Genomic DNA, 20,694 nt, shown 5'->3' on the forward strand with positions numbered 1-20,694 from the left:
TTTGTGGTAGAAAACATGTATGACTCAGATGCTATCCTCTGAGCGCAGACAAGCTAGTTCAAAGTCTCTTCTGTAGGTCAAGGTTAAGGGATTCACAATATTTTCACATTGCATTTGGCATGTAGAACATGTTATTACTTAATTATTCTCACTTTTCCCCCAAGAACTGTACTATCATTACTTAAGTGAAGGGAAGAAAATACTTCCTATCTTTCTATTAGCATAAAACCAGGGAATGTGAGAACTGGGAGGGACTAAGGAGAGAGGAGTCATTATTTATCACCTTGAGGGAGACTACCTGCATTCATAGTTCTGCTACTGGCAGACTGTGTGATCAGGGGCAAATGATGTAACCTCCCTTTGATTCTGTTTACCTATTTGTGAAATGGGGACCATAACACTAGTGGCCATGGAGTTTAAATGAATTAATGCATGCAAAGTGCTATGAAATGAGTTTGGCACATATAACGGTTAAAGAAGGTGTTTTATGTCATAGTCTTGTGTAAAGGTCTCAGGATCCCCATGGGCCAGATTTATTCCTCAAATAAGTTGACTGGCACAATGTTTCAGATTTTTTTCAGAGTTACCAACATTTGGAAATAGAGTATTTCATAAAACAACTAGATTTTCTGCTCATTTTGAAAAACTAAGAGGTCTGCCAACATTGGGCTCACAAACTCCCATGGTGGCTATTAGGAGTCTACGACGAGTGGACATCCCTTTTATTCTGAACCTGTCTTCTCCAATTTCTTATATTCTCCATCATTCTCCATTGCATCCCTCATACTGAAGGGCTACCCATTGCTCTTCACCTACAAGTAATGGAACTTACTGTCCCTCTCTTTCCAGAGCAGAAGAGTACTGACGGGTTTTGTATTCCTGTTGGATATGCCAAGCAGCAGAGAGGAACAGAGAGCAATTGCAGTGAAAAGCATTCTTTAGTCAAATGTACTCTCTTAAAATTGAAATCCTGTAGAGCAGATATGTCAGAGTCACAACCCATGTAATACTACATTTAAAAAGAGGCTTATATAATAGTCTGTATTTTGAATATCTCCACTGAAATGTTACATCCATTATCTCCATGCAGTTACTTCTTGAAAATATTAGTTCTGTGTAGTTCAAGCAAAATTTATTGTTTAGCATGTACCCGGCATTTCTTCCATTAACAGAGGACAAATATGATTATGTCACTGTCATTCTCTTAGGAGCTTATCGTCCAATGATTGAGCCAAGTCTGAAAAAGATGTCAATGTGTATGCTAAAGTGTTCTCTTCTGTTTCTCTTTAACTCAAGGGGGGTTTAATGTCACCCCAAATCTATTCCTAATATGAGGCTATGAAGTGAATTTTAGTTAATAAGTATAAATATTTTAAAACAGCAGAGGTTTTCCCTTGAACCATGCATTTGTTTTATTATTTTACTTATTTTTGAGAGTGAGAGAGACAGCAAGAGCAGGGGAGGGTCAGAGAGAGAGGGAGACACAGATTCTGAAGCAGGCTGCAGGCTCTGAGCTAGCTGTCAGCCCAGAGCCTGATGCGGGGCTCGAACCCATGAACTGTGAGATCATGACCTGAGCTGAAGTCGGATGCTTAACCGACTGAGCCACCCAGGCACCCCTGAACCATGCATTTTGTAAAGTGACTTTTATCTTCTAAAATCTTATGTTTGATTTTTACATAAATGGCAATAAGCACACCACAAGGAAAGGCAACTTTCCCACCCTCTGATTTTCAGCTTTACCAATGAAGGGAGCTCATTTTGAACCGCAAAGTGGAATATACCTTGTTGGGAAATGGTTTCAGAGTCCTGTTTAATGTTAAAGATGTGCTGGCAGTTGGAGTTTCCATAATGTAATCTAAGCAATCATTTCCTGGGAAGGTTCCAAACTTGCTGAGTCATTAATTTAGCATACCAGGTTAAAGAACAAATTCAGTCTCTAGAAAAGCAGGGTATTTTATCCATGTCAGTAGGTGTTCAATGCATATAGGTTACTTTGGCTGTAATTTCAAATGAATACAGTTAGCATAAGAATACTATAGACACTTATCAAAACTTAAAAAATTAATCTTTGTAATCCTTATGTAATCTCTAACCTGACTAAAACTCAGCTTTCGTCATTTTTCTACTTTCCTATTCTTTCCTGTCCATGATGTGATATATCACTGAGAACAGAAATGAATTGTTTGTACTTTGTATCATGTATAATTTGCCAAGTCAAGTCATTTACATACACGCACCCCAATACCATACTTGGCACTCATGTCGGGGTTCTCACAAACATTTCCCACCTGTAACTTGATCTAAACTCCTCCAGTCCGGAAAAGAACAGGTCATAATACCAAGAGCTAACGTGGAAATGTAAATTTTTAGAAGTACACCCTCATGCATGTGCTTGCCATAATTAATAGACACGGGAATTTGAGATCTGTTCTGTGAGTTTTGAGCCAGTTTTTGCTCTGAACATAATAGTGAAACCGAATGAAACAAAATGTAGCTGTGCTCTTTCCAGAGCATTTTACCTTTCCTCCCTTCTCCCATAAAAAAAAAATTCAGCAGGTTGCTCAGGTTCAACAACTACATGGTGCCAAACTGGAACAGCAAGTAAAAGTGGAAATCAATTTAAACACCATTTAGTTAACCTAGTAAAATCTTCACTAGTGTTGATGGGTAAGGAAGAATTTTCTCTTTACTGGAGTTAACTTTAAAGAAAGATCTTATTTAAAATGCTAAAGGACTGTGCACATTACAATTATACAAATAAGTAAAAAAGTAAAATGAAGTTAAGGAAGAAGTAAAACAATACTATTTCTCTTTATTTTAAATGGTAACATGTCACATGCACAAAAGTCTGGTTGTTTAAGTCAACATTACCCCTGACTTTGACTTACCACGAAATCTAATTTCATGTTGAAGTTACTGTAAAGATCAAGTTGGTTGGCTTTATATCAGTGAGATTTTGTTAAGCATCTGTTTTCTTTAACATTACCAATCTCTAAATTCCCTACTCTGTAACTTGATGCAACAAACAAAACACTGTAATTATGCCTTTCTGGTGTACATAGCTTCAAATAAAACTTCACCTAATAATTGAAATTACATATTTTTTGGCTAAAACTAGTAACTGAATATTAATTACTAATGACGAATGTATCACTGTTCTGAAAATACTTAGGAGTGTTTGGTTTGTGTTCGCATCATTAGAAATAGTTTCAAAGGAATGATTAACAAGATTACAGAAATGTTCATTCTTAAACATTCACATGAACTATGATAAATGTGTATTACAGGGCATGGTTTATTTCATAGGCTTTTTTTTTTCTCTTTGTTTTACAACTTTTATATATCAATGAAGGCCTTGTTTTGCATTTTGGTTGAAGAAGAGATAAGTATCTCATGAGCATTTACAAAGTTATCAAATAGTGACCCCATCTTCCTTTTTTGTCTTTGCTGAGATTTCTGTCCTTGTAGGGAAAAGTGCATGCACGTGTGTGTGTGTGTGTGTGTGTGTGTGTGTGTGTATGTTCATGTGTACACTTCTGAAACACAGAATATAATTCTACAAACAAAACTTCTGAAGGCTTTCCCATTCTCCCTTTCCCAGAGTGTTTGTTGTCTAGTAAAATTAAACAACATAAACTCCTTCTAGCAGTAAATCATTTCCCACCGAAGTCACCATGCATGCAACCCATCTCAGGATTTTAAAGCTTTACTTTTTAGTTTAGAAATGGGGCCACATTGAAATTAATGTATTTGAAACTATAAGAAAAGGTAATGATACATATTTCTGGTCATGATCCCAACTGATTTTAATTTTAAAATGTCGTGAAGAGCAAGAGGGCATTCTTTATTAATCCTATTAAAACCGCATACTGCATTTAAATCTTAAGTGCTATTAAAGTCTTAATTTCTGACACTATAATTTATAGAATTTGTGGGATGTTATTCTGTGCCAAGGATGCATGTGGCTGTGTGAATCTCACCATTGCCTAAATGTGTGTGTAATACAGTCTGTGGGCCACAGTGACAGCTAACTTTTATTCTGTAAACTCATATAACATTAAAAAAAATCCTTATTTAATCCTACCTTGAAGGTAATAAAATAAATGACTTCTAGTTTAAGGCCGTGTTTAAGTGAATGTTACCATGTTGGATAACAAGAAAACATTCAATTTATCAGATCACCTCTTGCTCTTCTAAGTGGATTTGCATCATGGTATAGTAAATAGTCCTTTGTGAAACTGACTCTGTGAATACAGCCTAGAATTAAGTGCCTTAAAATTAAGGAAAATAGCTAAAGAGTGATTTGGTCAACTTTTCATAGGATTTTCCAAGTCTGAGAACATTTTAAGTCTGCTAAGAAAGTGTGACATCAGGTCAGCTTTTATTCTTAGTGTTGAAACTTTCCAGCTATGGAAAAATATCAGTTTTCATGTTAGTCTGTGCTTAAAACTGGCCTGTTGGCTACAGTTACTCAAGAAGGACACATAAAACTGGGACCTAACCCTGTGGACTTAATTATTTTTCAGTTCCATTGAAGATATTTATTCAGTATATTCGTATTCGTGATTCTGGTTTGGCAAAGCTGTGGCCTATCTTTATAAGCTCCCTAGACTTCTCTGCAGGAGCTGAAGCTTTCCAAAGTAATTATCTTTTACAATTATCTTTTATGGGATTGTAATTATAAATGTAACTGTAGACATAATATCCCTATGACAAATTTAATCTCAAATTTCTTTTTATTATAGCTAGTGAATAGCCAAATCAAAATTTCCCCATTTGGTAATGAACAGTGTTACCTATTGGTGCCGATAGTCATTGAAATGGGTGGACTTGTATATAAAAAGGATTTCTTTCTCAACTTGTCAGTAATCATTCCAAAGCAGGCACTGAGTGAGTAAGGTGATAATATAAGGGCTCTGGAGGCAAACAAAGATAGGTTCATGTTTTGGCTCTGATTAGTATTTGACCCAAAAAAATATATTTCAACTTTATGAGCTTAGTTGGCTGAACTTTCAGTAATAAGGCCTGTCTTGTGAAGTTCCTCACACAATGATTACTAAGGGTAGGAGCTTAATAAATGAGATGTATAAGTATAATAACTACTAAAAAGTAAGTCAGTTCCTCCTTTATTCTGATGATTCCAAAATACATTTATTCTCATGATTCCCAAGTACATTTCTGTGATATCAAGAGCTATATGATATTGTCCAAAAATCATAGAAAACACAGTTAATTTTAATTCATTTATTATTTTTTTTTAAACTCTATGAACTGGGCTGATTAAATAATTTTAAAATGAGAGACAGGAGTCTACAGAGATCTAATTATAAACAAACACCCATATTTGTGTGGCTTTTGTAGTCCACTAGTTGATTTGTTTTTCAATTGTAAAAATGATAGTATAATTTTAACTCTTCACTTTTATATTGTTGAGGAATAATATAAAGCCATATATATTTTTTCTTTGAGGGAATCCAAAGGAACTGTAAGCACTTTCCAGGTAATGTACTATGTAGGGCAGACAGGTGGGATTTACTTGTTGTTTTCTATCTTCCTGAACTGCTTGCCTTTTTTTAACCATGACATGTAATACTTTAGAAAATGTCCAGGAAATAGCATGTGCAGTGGGAGTAAGGACCATTTTTTATTTGCTTTCAACTTTGTACTTGTGCATTATAACTAATTACATTACTTTTTAAAAGCCAAAAATATTTTGAAACTCCTAGAAATCAGGTTCAAATATTTCTATCTCTAGTCCTCTTCTTTTCAGACTTATAAAAATAAAGTAAGTCAAATGAGAGAAATAAAGGAGGTAGAAATTATATTAAATAACAGAAACACAGTTTTATTACTGTCATTTCCATATGGATTAAACCACTAAAAAGTAAAGCAAAATGCAATTAAAAACATATATACTTTTAGGGGCACCTATGTGGCTCAGTTGATTAAGTGTGTGATTCTTAATTTTAGCTCAGGTCTTGATATCAGAGTCCTGAGTTTGAGCGCTGCATTGGGCTCCACGCTGGGCTCTGTACTGAGCATGAAGCCTACTTAAAAAAAATTATGTATATATCAAGTCATCTCTTACATCTTATTATCCTTTATTGTATTTCAAACATATAGCAAAAGTCACCATCAGAGTCATTTATTGGTCGAGAAAAGAGGTCGAATTCCCAGTCATACATTGGACGACCAATTCAGCTCGACAAGATTTTGATGTCTAAAGTGAAAGTGCCACACACATTCGTCATCCACTCCTACACCAGGCCCACAGTGTGCCAGTACTGCAAGAAGCTTCTCAAGGGGCTTTTTAGGCAGGGCCTGCAATGCAAAGGTAAGGATGATCTTGCCACCAAATATTTGTCACCAGCCAAATTTTGATCTGGATCTGGAAATTAATCCTCAACCATTTAAAGTCCCTGTTGGTTTTTTTGTTTGTTTGTTTTTCTTTTTAATTTACAACTTTTCTTTCTGATGAATTCTTGGTTTTTCTTTCCTTTTAAAATCATTATGACCAGACTGCAGATTCAACTGTCACAAACGTTGTGCGTCAAAAGTACCAAACAACTGCCTCGGTGAAGTGACCATTAATGGAGGTAGGTAAAAGGTCAGCAGTCACATCTGTGCTTCTTTCCCATTCAGGAGTGTGTCTGTGATGACTTAGCTGGATTTCTTTTTTCTATGCAGATGCTTGTGACCGACCCAGCCCAAAGTAAATTATGGGCTCAGTTTGTTCTGTTTTACTGTAGAAAAGCACTCATCATTGAGCTTTGATGAAAAAACAAACAAACAAAAACAAACAAAAACCCCAAGAGCTTTGCTTGATTTTTATGCAGTGTACAACTAGTACTGAAAACTTGGATGTCCAGTTTCTTGCTCAGCTCTCTTTTTAATACTCTAGTCCTAGTTTGTTTAGAAATGTGGAAAATGTTGGAATGGCTGCAAGTTATAGCTCCCAGTTTCTTTTTCTCTGTCCTTTTCATTCCAAGCAATGAGATGGAAATTAAATTTTCTTCCCTGTCAAGGGAGGGAAGAATCAGAGACTGACCCATCAGGAAATAATCATCCCTGCCTCCACTCAGTTAATTCTATTATATGTGTGCTTGTTAATTTGAATCTTTAATAACAATACAAAGAACTTTAATTCAGCCGATTGAAAATATATATTGTGTTTTATATTTGGGACTATTCATTTGGGGAAACCCTAATGGTGTAAATTAACTTTGAAAGGACACCTTAAGAAAAATACCATGTCCTATAGGAACAGCTTACATTTTCTCCCCAAGCAGTATTTCTAACACAGTCTTAGCATAGTATTTGACTTAGTACTGCAGCCTTACTTTTCCTGTAGATAGTGGATTGCTTTATACCTTCAGTCTAATATCAGTTTTGTGATTCCTCTGGAGGAAAAATAAAATGGTGACAGAAGACCAGAGAACAAATTGAACAGTTTTGTTGCTAAAACTCTCAAGAATAAATGGTTATCTTTGCTCTAGGATTTTCTTCTCTAGAAGAAATATATATCTAGAAGAAGAGGGAAAGTCACTCAAAAGCATTCCTGTACTAGTTTCTGCCTTGGAGATTTATGAATTAGCTGCCAAAATGGAGAGCTTGGCAATCTTCCGACTTTCTGTGGCATGTAGAATTCACTTTGTTCAGGCCCAGGAAATGTCAGTATGTGCTTGGTAACTGGAACCAAGGGGAAACAGTGAAGTTTTTGATATTGTGGATTACTTTGAAATTGCATTTTCCCATACAGTCAGAAAAATCTAGTAAAATGTGAATTTTTGAAGCTTGGAAGGCGAAGACAGTTCCCCTGATCAGTCTATTTTCCAAGTTTAAAATAAGTATTCTGCATTAGTAAGTACAGTTGACCCTTGAACTGACCCCCCTGCATGTAGTCAAAAATGTGACTATAACTTTTGACTCCACAAACACTTAACTAATAGCCTACTGTAAGCCTATTAAAGATAACATAGTTGATCAACACATATTATGTACTTATATGTATTAATACTATATTCTTACAATAAAGTAAGCAAGAGAAAATGTTATTAAGAAAATTGTAAGGAAGAAAAATACATTTATAGTACTGTATTGATAAAAAAAAATCCATGTATAAATGGACCCATGCAGTTCAAATCCATGTCAGCTGTCATTACAATTTATTGCATTATCACCAACTGCATAATTACAGGATTCAGTATTACTTCAAATATCAAATATCTTAAGTATTTAAAAGCTACTGCTTATATGACCAATTTAATATATTGAAATCCATGACTTTAAAAGTTACTAGAATAGCAAGAATCAATGACCCCAAGTCTTGCATGTGAAAGTTTCCCTCATCTTCCCATGTATCTCTTTTTCCCAGAAGGGCTGTGCTACTGAAATAGATCAGTTTCCTCTCCACTTTTCCTGGTATCACTTTGTTTCCTAGAACTTTGCTTCTATCCATCCCATCCTTGGCTTCCTGCCAAGCCTCTCCATGACTTTTGATGTTTTCAGGCTTAGGGGCACAAAAAAGAAACATCTGCATGTAAAATTATCTGTTCATCCTCTGATAAGTTCAGACGCTTATGAAATAAAAAGGGAAAGAGAAGATAAATTCTTGAAATCAATATTTTTTAGGGCTTCCAATTGAATGTCATAGGATTGCCTAACTCTCGTAACCCCAACTCTAGGATTTCAGGATTATCTTCATGAGTGCAAAACAATTTTTCAGATTTGCTTAGCCCTGGGGCAGAGTCTGATGTGGTCATGGAAGAGGGGAGTGATGACAATGACAGTGAAAGGAACAGTGGGCTCATGGATGACATGGAAGAGGCAATGGTTCAAGACGCCGAGGTGGTGATGGCAGAGTGCCAGAATGAGAGTGGGGAAATGCAGGACCCAGACCCAGACCCAGAGGAGTCCAACAGAACCATCAGGTAAGGGCTGTACTCCGCCTCAGTCCAACAGGGTGATTTACTTTTTAGGGCACTTTGATATTTTAGTCTATTGAAAAAAATTTAAAGTAAGTGCTTGATTTGCAAATGAATGCACTCTGAACTATAGAGGAAAGCTGGTGGAGTGAGGGGGTCAGTTGCCTAGGAGCAGTGTATTTTGCATCCTCTACCTAGCATTGCCTCTTTCTGTGATCCCTTTTCTTTTGCATGTGAGAGATATTCATATTTGCCATCCACAAGTTTACTACTAAATTAGTGTTTGTTCATTGCTCACTGTGTGAAAGATCAGGGGCCAACCTCAGCAGACACCATCTACCTTAGAGCTGACCCCTGATACAAATGTCACATAGGTCTACTGTCTTTGATGTTATTTCAGAAGTATGTAACATTTTACATTTGGGATTTAATCATCTCTACTTCTTGATTATTAGATGGTCCCCATTTTTGATACCAGGGATCAGCACACTGTGGTCAATCAATCTGCTGCCTGTTTTGTAATAAAGTTTTATTGAAACATAGGGATGACCATTCATATTGTCGATGGCTGCTTTTGCACTACAATGGCAGAGTTAAATATTCTGTAGAACTTAAAAATGTTTATGCCTGGTCCTTTACAGGAGAAGTTTCTCAACTTCTGATTTATATTATAAAGTGTATTCAGAATGTTGTGTCCCTTTTATAAATGCCATATTTATGGACAGTCTGGAATTGCTCATAAGAGGAGAGCAATAAAATAATTGGATTTTTTCCATGAATGACATAAGAAATATTTTTTAAATACTGGAAAAATATCAGTCTTATGACCTGTCTTTTGAAAGTATACATTTATTTCTGTAGTATCAAAATTGGAGGAATATTGGGAAAGGTGGTTGCATATACGCATAGGGTGTAGGGAAGAAGACAGGAAGAGACAGACAGGAAAGGCAAAGAATGCAGTGAAGGATCCGCATAATTCATGAACAATAATTATTTAAAAGACAGTTTAAATAGCAGATTCTACTTTTTATGAAATTATCCAGAGTGAAATTCATGTTAAATGATACTATACAAAATTAATATTTTGCCTGTAATATGTAATAAGTAAGCAGATAAGCTTTTATGTGTGATTCTGAGTACTATGACCTCAGTACCCTAAGAAAGTAATCTAATGTTTACCTGAAAACTGAACACCATGCAGTTCAACCTGCATGATTATCCTGCCTCAAGATTTTTAAAGTGTACATGTAAAATGCTTATCACTCAGAGTAATGCAGATTCTGAACCATGATATTCTGACAGTACATTTCCCCAAAAATAAGATTGTGAATGTTTTTTGACTATTTCTGCAGTAGCTGAAATAATGCAGGAAAAGATCTGTATCTAAAAACATTTCTCTCCCAAAATATTTTGACTTTTCAAGTCCATCAACAAGCAACAATATCCCGCTTATGAGAGTCGTGCAGTCTGTCAAGCACACGAAGAGGAAAAGCAGCACAGTGATGAAAGAAGGCTGGATGGTCCACTACACCAGCAAGGACGCACTGGTAAGACCCACAGCCAGCAATGCGCCCTTGGCTTGCTAGCTTTGATTTGAAGAATTGCTAATGCCTTGTCAAGACTGTGTGATGGGAGTTCCCTGGAGCAACCCTCTCTCTGCCCCAGCATGGCATAGGATCAGGTAGAACAACATGACCAGTCTCTGGGTGTCAGATATAGTTGAGGCCCCAACTGAGCTGAAAAAAGGTATGGGCAGCAGCCTCAGGGAAACAAAATCGTTGACCTCTATTACTTGAGATGATCTCCAAACTACTTGAATGAATACCTGTCATTTTATTGCAGTCATGAAAACAACAATACGTGCTTTTTCAATTCTCCCCTGAGATTCAGAATTTGAAAAAAAATCAAAAAACAAACAAAAAACCCACTGCAGTTTAGGGAGAGAAAAAACTATGATAACTCTTATATACTTTTTAAATCCTTAGTTAAGTGTTCATTTAACAACTGGCCTATCCGGGAATACAGTGATCCTATACTTTATTAGATAAAGGACAACATATTTTATTTTATTTTATTTTAAAATAATTTATTGTCAAATTGGCTTCCATACAACACCCAGTGCTCATCTCAACAAGTGCCCTCCTCCATGCCTATCACCCACTTTACCCTTCCCCCACCCCGCATCAACCCTCAGTTTGTTCTCTGTAGTTAAGTCTCTTATGGCTTGCCTCCCTCCCTCTCTGTTTGTAACTGTTTTTCACCCCCCATGGTCTTCTGTTAGGTGTTTCAAGATCCATATATGAGTGAAAACATGATACCTGTCTTTCTCTGACTGACTTATTTCACTTAGCATAACAGCCTCCAGTTCCATCCACATTGCTGCAAATGGCATGATTTTATTCTTTCTCATTGCCAAGTAGTATTCCATTGTATATATAAACCACATCTTCTTTATTCATTCATCAGTTGATGGACATTTAGGCTCTTTCCATAATTTGGCTGTTGTTGAAAGTGCTAATGTAAACATCAGGGCACATGTGCCCCTATGCATCAGCACTCTTGTGTTTACTCCTTGGGTAAATTCCTAGCAGTGCTATTGCTGGGTTATAGGGTAGGTCTATTTTTAATTTTTTTGAGGAACCACCACACTGTTTTCTAGAGTGGCTGCATGAGTTTGCATTCGCAACAACAGTGCAAGAGGGTTTCTGTTTCTCCACATCCTCGCCAGCATCTATAGTTTCCTGATTTGTTCATTTCAGCCACTCTGACTGGGGTGAGGTGATATCTCAGTGTAACTTTGATTTGCATTTCCCTAATGATGAGTGACATTGAGCACCGTTTCATGTGTCTATTGGCCATCTGGATGTCTTCTCTGGAAAAGTAAAGGACAGCACATTTTAATTTTTCAAATGTAGTCTGAGGTGTTTGCTACTCCAGGCTTTCCTAATAGGTGGCAAATGAGATTGTGCATGTGTGTTTTGTTGAACTAAATGACATTTGGTAATAAGCATCTTTCTCAGTTACTGGTAGTGTTCCCCACCTCCTATCTACAGGCTTTCCATCATTTCTTTTAATAAATAGACAACCATAACCTAATTACACTATCTATAATATCAGTCTTCTTTTCTGAAGAGAAATTTCTGTGACTTATTGTGGGATCCAAGTGAATGTCATCTTCTAGCTCTTCCTAGACATGGTATACAGTATTTTAACGATATCTAGTATATTTGACTGGTCTGAGATTAATTATGGATGACACCAAGAACACTGATAGGGCTTTTTGGTCTAAAAAGATGAATACACACACACACACACACACGCACACACACACACACACACAAATCGTAGGACATATACCTAGATTGACCAAGAACCTAATCACCAAATCATAGAAGTTTAGATCTGTTTTGATGTTTAGAGAAGGTGGAGTTTGATGCATTCCCTGACTTAGTTAAGTCAATGTCATGGAATCAGACTTGACATCTACCAAAATATTCTTTAGTTCTTCTGTAATATCCACAATTCTTCCATTTCCGATGGAAGCTAAATATTTGACTGGATTAGCATGACATTCCTTAGGTTCTGAAATAATGAGTATATATAAATATTACATCTCTTATTATCTCTTATTATAGCTCTTATATCTAACCCTTTTTATTTCATTACAAACTATAAATCCATCTCTAACTCTGTAAGCAGTCAAATAAATTTTAAAATATAATTATTTACTATACATGCACTAAGTGTCAGACTGCTCTAGGTGTTAATACATTATCTCCTTTATTACTCCTAACTTTCTGATATAGATGTAGAAACATACCACACAGTTGCTGAATAGTCATCTTCTAGAATCTAAAATTAAGTGTGAGTCTTCCTGGTCCATAGCCCATGAATTTTCCACCATCAGACTTTATGTCCCCATTGAGAAAATGTTTAGGTTTTTATCAATCTTTGGTATTTTTTTTAATCTTTAAGTATTTTAAAAAATTTTAAAGATCTCAAATCTTACTTCTGTTTCAGCGGAAACGACACTATTGGAGATTGGATAGCAAATGTATTACCCTCTTTCAAAATGACACAGGAAGTAGGTACTACAAGGTAAGGGTGACTCTTTCCTTGATTGGAGTCTTCTGCCTCTTCTTGTTTTCTCATGGGAATGTAGGGTATCAGGAATACGTACTACGTCTAGCAAACATGACTATTTTGTGCTTGCTCCAATAGATTTTTTTTTTTTTTTGGTTGGTGGTAAATTTTGGGGAAATCAGATTGTGATCCCCAAGTTAGTCACCTATGAATTTCAAATTTCCCTGTGGAGTGCTTCTGGCCCCATGGGATGGTGGTGGGGAAAAGGAAGCTTTATTGAGTATATTAGATATTTGTATTTTAACTAGAAAGTTCAAGGTCTAGCACATAAGCTACATGAAAATTCTTGAAATCCTCTATATCCGGCATTTTTTTTTCATAGATAGCCTTGCAGTCCATTGCCAGGAGGGTTAAGAAACATTGTGTGATATCTTCATGCGTTGCCGATACTCATAAAGAGCACTTTCCTCTAGAGAAGCATTTGGCAGCAGTTTTCATTTTGTCTCCCTACATGACATAATACGGATGTCACACAATGTATCACCCAGTAAAATGTGCTTCCACATGAAGTTCATAGTGAAAACAGTATATACTTCCTCCTTCAAACTTTATGCGGGCTCAGCCATAGTTGATGTGACTCTCCAGGTCCACTGTCCACAGCTCTCACAGAAAAAGGAAACCTCATTAAGTTTTAAATTAAAAATTTATTTTAGAAGTTATTATTCCTTAGTCACTCCATTCTTCTGGGAAGACAATGTGGTGATTAATTTTTTAATGTCAAAATTGTCCGAAAAGCAGCTGCTTTTAAAATCAATCCCTATGGCCTTCCTCACTAAAATTGTTCATTTGGCAATATTACTATATTCATATCTATGGAATCAAATTATATCATTCATTTCAGTGCCTTAAAGGATAGTTAAAACTTAAAAACAGCCATGCATATCCAAATGCATTTCAAAAGTGTTGTGATTCTTTCTCACAGTTATAAATATCAATGTCTTATATTCTTAGATCTTGATGCAGGCTCAAAATCATTATTCGTATTCATACATTTTCTTGCCACATGAACATAGTAAAAAGGTCACTTGAATTTTTCTGGCAAGAGGAGATGGTAAACTTTCTCCTAGTAAAGGTAGTTTTGAGTTTCACTTAATAGTATTCTGTGTTTCATAAAACTATCTTATATGAACAATGACTATTTGTAATGTCATTTGCTACATGTGCCTAGCATGAATTTTATTGGAAAGTTTACATACTTTTGATAAACTGCAGTTACTACGCTCTTTCTTCCACAGGAAATCCCCTTATCAGAAATTTTATCTCTGGAACCAGCAAAACCTTCAGCTTTAATTCCTAATGGGGCCAATCCTCATTGTTTTGAGATCACTACAGCAAACGTGGTGTATTACGTGGGGGAAAATGTGGTCAATCCTTCCAGCCCACCACCAAACAGCAGTGTCGTCACCAGTGGCGTTGGCGCAGATGTGGCCAGGATGTGGGAGATGGCCATCCAGCATGCCCTCATGCCTGTCATACCCAAGGGCTCGACTGTCGGTTCCGGATCCAACTCGCACAGTGAGTCTGCTCTAGTTCTGTGTCTGTAGGACAGATGAAGACAGCTTCCTTGGGGACGACCTAGTTTATTGGCAAACCCGGGGCCTCTAAACACAACCTGTTAAGATATTTCATTAAATGATCCTATTGTATTGTGTTTTTTTTATTTTATGTGAAAATTTGAACAAGTTCATGTACACCCTATATATTTATTGGGCAATAGCAGAAGCCTAGAGCTATTGGTCATAAAAGGAGTAATCTAGTCAGCTTGAGTTTGATCTGGAATCCCAGTGTTGCCGTTCGCAAATCTGAGTTAACATGTTTCTTCAAAACTGTCCTACTCTGTGTAGGATACTGGGTGTGCAGAGTACTTGGAAGTTCTTGAAAATTGTATCCCAGGAAGAAATCTCTGCTCATTAGTAGAATGAGACAGATTTTACCAAAATGCAACCATGATCAAGTGTTGAGGATGAATTTTTAAAAAGATATTTTAGAGGAATATCTATGTAAAAATATGTAATTTTAAATTTCATAACGGCTATTAATAATGAAGCCTATGAAAAAAAGCCTGTTTTTCATATCACAGTATGTTATCTGCCGATCTATCACAGCTTTCCAATTGCTGTCTACACCAGTGTACATTGAAATAGATTATATATGTTTATTTTATGGCTAAGCGTTTTACAGGAGGTCTCTATTATGGTGCCTGAAACAACTCGAACAGATGGACGTTAATGATTTGCCTGTTTTGCAGGTGAGGCAGTCAGGCCCTAGAGAGATCAAGTTGTCTCAGCTTTACCAGAGCTGTGAAGACGCAGCCAGCATTTAACCCAGGGCTTCATGACTCTAGAGCCTAAGCTGACAAAATATTCTTTTTCAAAGCCAAGTACAGAGTAAATCTGTAATTGTAAAAGGAAAGAAATATTATAATGAACATTTTCCTAGAAGCATTTAATTGCCATGATTTAAAAACAGCCCTGCAGCTTGATTAGTAAGCATGTATCTGTTTGTTTTGCTGTTACTTCACTCACTTCCTTTGTGTATTTTTTAACATGTATTTCCAGGAGAGATTTCTGTGAGTATTTCGGTATCAAACTGCCAGATTCAAGAAAATGTGGTGAGTATGTACCTACTAATGTAAAACTTGGTAGTGTGATTATTGAGAAGTAAGAATCTTAAAGTACATTTTTATTTCTCTAACATTTTAATGTTACAGTATTTTCTAGAAAATAAAATAGGGTCTATTTGGATATTTTTCTTCTATAACATTTTAGAAATGCTACATTATGTGGATTTTTGTTTAAGTGGTCTTCTATCTCCTATGGTGTGGAGGGCTGAATACCTATTATTCATCTCAGATGAACAATTTTAATGTAGTGACTGATTTTTCCCGCATTTGCCCTCCTTGGTATTTGAATTTTAATAGTTGATATAATATGATACCAAACAAAATAAATTCTTTGAGTTGCATGAGTAGCTTAAAAATGCCCTTATTCTCCTTCCTTGATTGCCTCCTAGGACCACTGTCATAGGACAAGGCATTGGAAATGCTTTTAGCCTCACTTGTACATAGCAAGGAGACCTCAGAAAACTCCATTAATCAGAGTGTATAGTCCATATTCTAACACCCTAGTCAGCTGCCCCACTTAACTCTATCCTTTCAACTCAGTTTTTGAAAATTATAGACATATTATGAGATAATTTATTACACTTTGTTATTTTGCTTTGTGATTTGTACATGTCATGTTAGGCAGTCAAAATGTAATCAAGCCTTTCCCATCCCATCCTATGACTCAAGACCTTTTGCTCTATTTTGCCTGATGTACTTATGACCAAAAGCAAAATGTTTACTGCCTTACTTACACTGAACTGAGTTTAGCTTTGAAAGAATAAACTGTGTGAAACTCTATTCATCACAAGTTATAGCTTTCCAACCTTTGCTAAAGAGGCATGAAGTAAACTGAAAACTAAAGTCGAACTACAGAGAATTAGGAAAATTCCATAGTATTCTTACGCTGTCAGTCTTGAAAACACTTCTAAACACTTGCAGATTCCTCTTGTTCTTGCTCAGCCAGAGAATACTTTAGGAAATAAAGGTTAATCTGTAAACCTCTTGGAAAATTCTAGACACCCGTCTGGTCATTCCACTCTGGTCAGCCACTGTTGTCCATTGAAAATTTGGGGTGGGCCGTTGAGCCATCTGAAGAAGATGGAGTGGCTTGGACTTGAAATACTGGAGTAGTATTAATTTGTTAATTCTTATCTCCAGACAGCTTTGAACCCACCTCATGGATACTCTGAAGGGATAACAGGATAGAGACAACTCATGATTGTTTTGGAGGGCGGAGCACAAAGGAGAAGATAAGAGTGGATAGGATATGAAGAGAATAGGATTTGATGTCAAAGGGCTCTTCCTCTAAAAAGACAAAAAGTACAACAATGGAGGATATGCAGAAAATTCAGAATGATAGAACAGGAATACATTAAGTGAAAAGTACTGTTTGTGTTTTCATGAGTGTGGTCATCAAATCAGAGACTGTAAGACATAGATTAAAACACAATGCTCTATTTAGCAAATATTTTTTCAAAAAGACTAGACATTTGGATCATGTGATCTCTAGAAGTGGTAAAAATAGAAGAGTTTAGTTACCTCACAGATGAGAATTCCACAGTGGATTGTCCTCCTTCTGTGGTGTCTCCAGCTCAATGATTCAGCCCTTTCAGTTTGGATTCATCTGCATGTGAATGATTGATAAAGACGCATCCTCACTATCCAAGCCATAGAGAGTAAAGTGATTGGAATCAGGACTTACACAGACATGTGATTTAGACCATGATTACTTAACCTGAAATTTCTCAATAACCATCCCAGCAAGCAAGTCCCTGTTTTGAATGCTTACAGTAGGTAGCATAGTATAGTTTTAAGTCTTTTCTCTGCTAAAACATATTTGACTGAACATGATAAAAACCTCTGCTGCTTAAGAGCCAAATAGTTTTCAAAAACATTACACTATTAAATACATTGAAGAGCATGCTTTGAATACTGTAGTGATGCCACAGATTTCATCTAGCACTCATAATCTCATTGTTTATGTTAAAATATTTAATAGTATTTGTATACATACAATAGAATTATATAACTTATCAGGATTAATGTTTTATTCTACTTCATGTTTGTTTTTCATTGGACTTGTGCCTATAGGACATCAGCACAGTATATCAGATTTTTCCTGATGAAGTACTGGGTTCTGGACAATTTGGAATTGTTTATGGAGGTAGGTTGGTTCACTAATATTTTTATTAACTTAGAGTCTTAGATACTGTATGTAGAATAGCAGTATCTCCAAGAAAAATATGAAAGACAACACCTATGTGTATATGGTTGTATGTATAGCTATCTCTGTGTTTCACCTTTTCCAGAATTTCTTGAGATAGTCACTTATTGGGAAAAATGGATACTTTGTCTTTTTAAAAAAATTTTTTTGTAATGTTTTATTTATTTCTGAGAGAGAAGAGAGAGAGAGAGAGAAAGAGCATGAGCAGGGGAGGGTCAGAGAGGGAAGGAGACACAGAATCAAAAGCAAGCTCCAGGCTCTGAGCTGCCAGCACAGAGCCCGACGCAGGGCTCGAACCCACCAGCCATGAGATCATGATCTGGACCGAAGTCGCAGGCTTAATCGACTGAGCCACCCAGGTGCCCCACTTACTTTGTCTTGTAAGAGAAACTCTTCTAGAAATTTTTCCTAGAAAACTTCTTTTCCTTAAATATTGACAAACTCTCTATACAATACTAGTTAGATATTGGTTTATTTAGACAGTAACATTGAGAAGCATGGAAGTTATAATTTATAAATTAATTACTATGTACTATTTCCTTTTAGCATATTAGATCAGAACTCTAGAGAAATCCATTCATGTAACTACATAAAATAATCTTTTAATTTGAATATTCTTGACCAAGTATGTATTTCATTAAAGTTGTCATTTTTAATATTTTTGAAATGAAAGACTAAATTTCTACCTTTTTCTTATTGTCAAGCTATTTGGTGAATTTATTACTTTAACCTCTGCTGTTCTAGATTCTAGCTAGTTCAGTTATATTTTTCAAGGCCTTAAGAAACATTTAATACTAATATTTTATCAGCCCTGTAAAATGCCATCATAACTTCCAGTTCCTGGATATAATTAGTTTAAAAATCATCTTTTTTGTGAAGTGGGAGTGCTCTGAAATAATTAAAGTGTCTCACTCAATATTATTTATGATAGTATAATATTGTGCTTTTTCAGTTAAAACTGATTGTTATATTCTGTTCTAAAAAATAATTTTGGGGGTGCTTGGCTGGTTCAGGGCATAGAGCATGTGACTCTTGATCTTGTGGTCATGAGCTTGAGCCCCACGTTGGGCATGCAGTTTACTTAGAAAAAGAAAGAAAAAAAAAGAATTTCGATTCTTAAAAAATACTCAAATGATTTTTTAATGGAAAACCTACCAATAAGTCAGCAGCCATTGTGCTCTTAGTTACTGCATAATAAGCTGTAACAGTATTGTGCAGAGTATTGCTCTACATTTTAATAATTGCTTGCAAAGAAGAAAAAGTCTTGTGATGTAGAGCATAGTAAATATACATAACTGCACATAGGGTAGGGGCAGGAAATGAAGTTAGAGACACCAGCAGGTACTGGATAGTTTGTAATACCCAACAGTAAAAGAGCAGGCCCAGGAAGAGGCCTCCAAAGAGAAACTGAAAAGTTAAGCCTAAGACACATAAGGGATGAGGCAGATGAGAACAGCTATCAAAAGAGAGGTCAAGTACTATAGTGACAGAGGAGTGGAGACAAAGAAAGGCTCTGACCTTGAAGAATGTTGAAAGTAAAGTAGTTGAGTTAGAATAGAGATCACAGTGGGTCAAACAATAAGTGTTGTTAAGGAAGTAGTGAATGTGAAAACAAGACAATCTGGTGTTGAAGGGAAGCAGTCTGGAAGGAGCCAGAGGAAGAGAGTGGGTAAAGTGGGGAGGAAAAGCAGAATTACCCCAAATGTTGGAACAATTGACTTTTGGGTTAGTTTGTATGTGAAAAAAAAACTTGAGTAATTAGATTGACTTCCTGTTTTCATTTTCATATTTATTTACTGCTTCTATATTCTACACCTACTACACTATAATAGATTAGATTATAGTGTAGATTAATTAGATTCCATTAGATTCCTTAAAAGGTTTGTTGTGAGAATTAAATGGTATGTAATGTATAGAAAAGGCCCATCATGTGATGATGGTGACGATGATGGTGATAGTAACTAAGGTTTTCTGAGTGTGTATAATTACCTGGGCACTGCATGTACCTTACATATCTTATTTCACCTAATGCTCCCAACAGCCCTACCATTGAAGATAAGGGACCTAAAATTCAGAAAGCTTAAGTGATTTGCTCAAGGTCACAAAGCTAGTAAGTGAGAGTCAAGCCTTTTTATTCTTTCCATTATAACATGCATTAGTTTATAAGGACTTTAAAATTTTACTTTCTTAGGGAGAGCATTTTGCTGGTGATATAATATTGTCCCTATTAAGTAGCTCAATATGCTGTTTCTAAAACATACATTTTTATGGCAAAATATGAGGTTGTTAATAGTTATAGTTTTTAATGTCCCACTTTTGTGTTCTATATTGTGGCCGATTTTCTGGTACATATTTGATTTAGAAAGAAATGAAATCTTGATAGATATAAGTTGGTGCTCATTAGAAATGTTAATTTATTCAATGATACAGTTTTGTAATTCCTAAACTTATTTGTATAAATTCTGGTGTTCTTTAATATAGATAATATTTAGTAACATTATGCTAATATTTCCCCTTTTTGTTTTAAAGGAAAACATCGTAAAACAGGAAGAGATGTAGCTATTAAAATCATTGACAAATTAAGATTTCCAACCAAACAAGAAAGCCAGCTTCGTAATGAGGTTGCAATTCTACAGGTACTTTTTTGCTTTTGTTTTGGAGGCTCTATAATACTCCTTTAGCTTCTTCCAAACCAAGGAAAGTTATCCAAATATCTGTGTTGTAGATTTTGGGGAACACTTTAAAATAACTGGAAAGGCAGATCAAGCATCAAACTACTACCATTGTAGTATCTT

General features: G+C 35.8%; 1 protein-coding gene across 1 annotated transcript in view; it reads left to right on the forward strand.

Annotated features, from left to right (window-relative positions):
- PRKD1 (protein kinase D1) overlaps positions 1-20,694 on the forward strand; it is a 319,505-nt gene that overhangs the window by 255,506 nt on the left and 43,305 nt on the right. Inside the window, exons 5-13 of the mRNA XM_077772733.1 lie at positions 6,127-6,337; positions 6,522-6,599; positions 8,729-8,933; positions 10,351-10,474; positions 12,948-13,025; positions 14,306-14,585; positions 15,629-15,681; positions 17,767-17,839; positions 20,429-20,535. Of these exons, the coding sequence (XP_077628859.1) occupies positions 6,127-6,337; positions 6,522-6,599; positions 8,729-8,933; positions 10,351-10,474; positions 12,948-13,025; positions 14,306-14,585; positions 15,629-15,681; positions 17,767-17,839; positions 20,429-20,535 (1,209 nt within the window). The remainder of the gene's footprint in view (positions 1-6,126; positions 6,338-6,521; positions 6,600-8,728; positions 8,934-10,350; positions 10,475-12,947; positions 13,026-14,305; positions 14,586-15,628; positions 15,682-17,766; positions 17,840-20,428; positions 20,536-20,694) is intronic.

The sequence above is a fragment of the Crocuta crocuta genome, unplaced genomic scaffold, assembly GCF_008692635.1.
Source record: "Crocuta crocuta isolate KB4526 unplaced genomic scaffold, BGI_CrCroc_1.0 scaffold116, whole genome shotgun sequence".
NCBI classification, from domain to species: domain Eukaryota; kingdom Metazoa; phylum Chordata; class Mammalia; order Carnivora; family Hyaenidae; genus Crocuta; species Crocuta crocuta.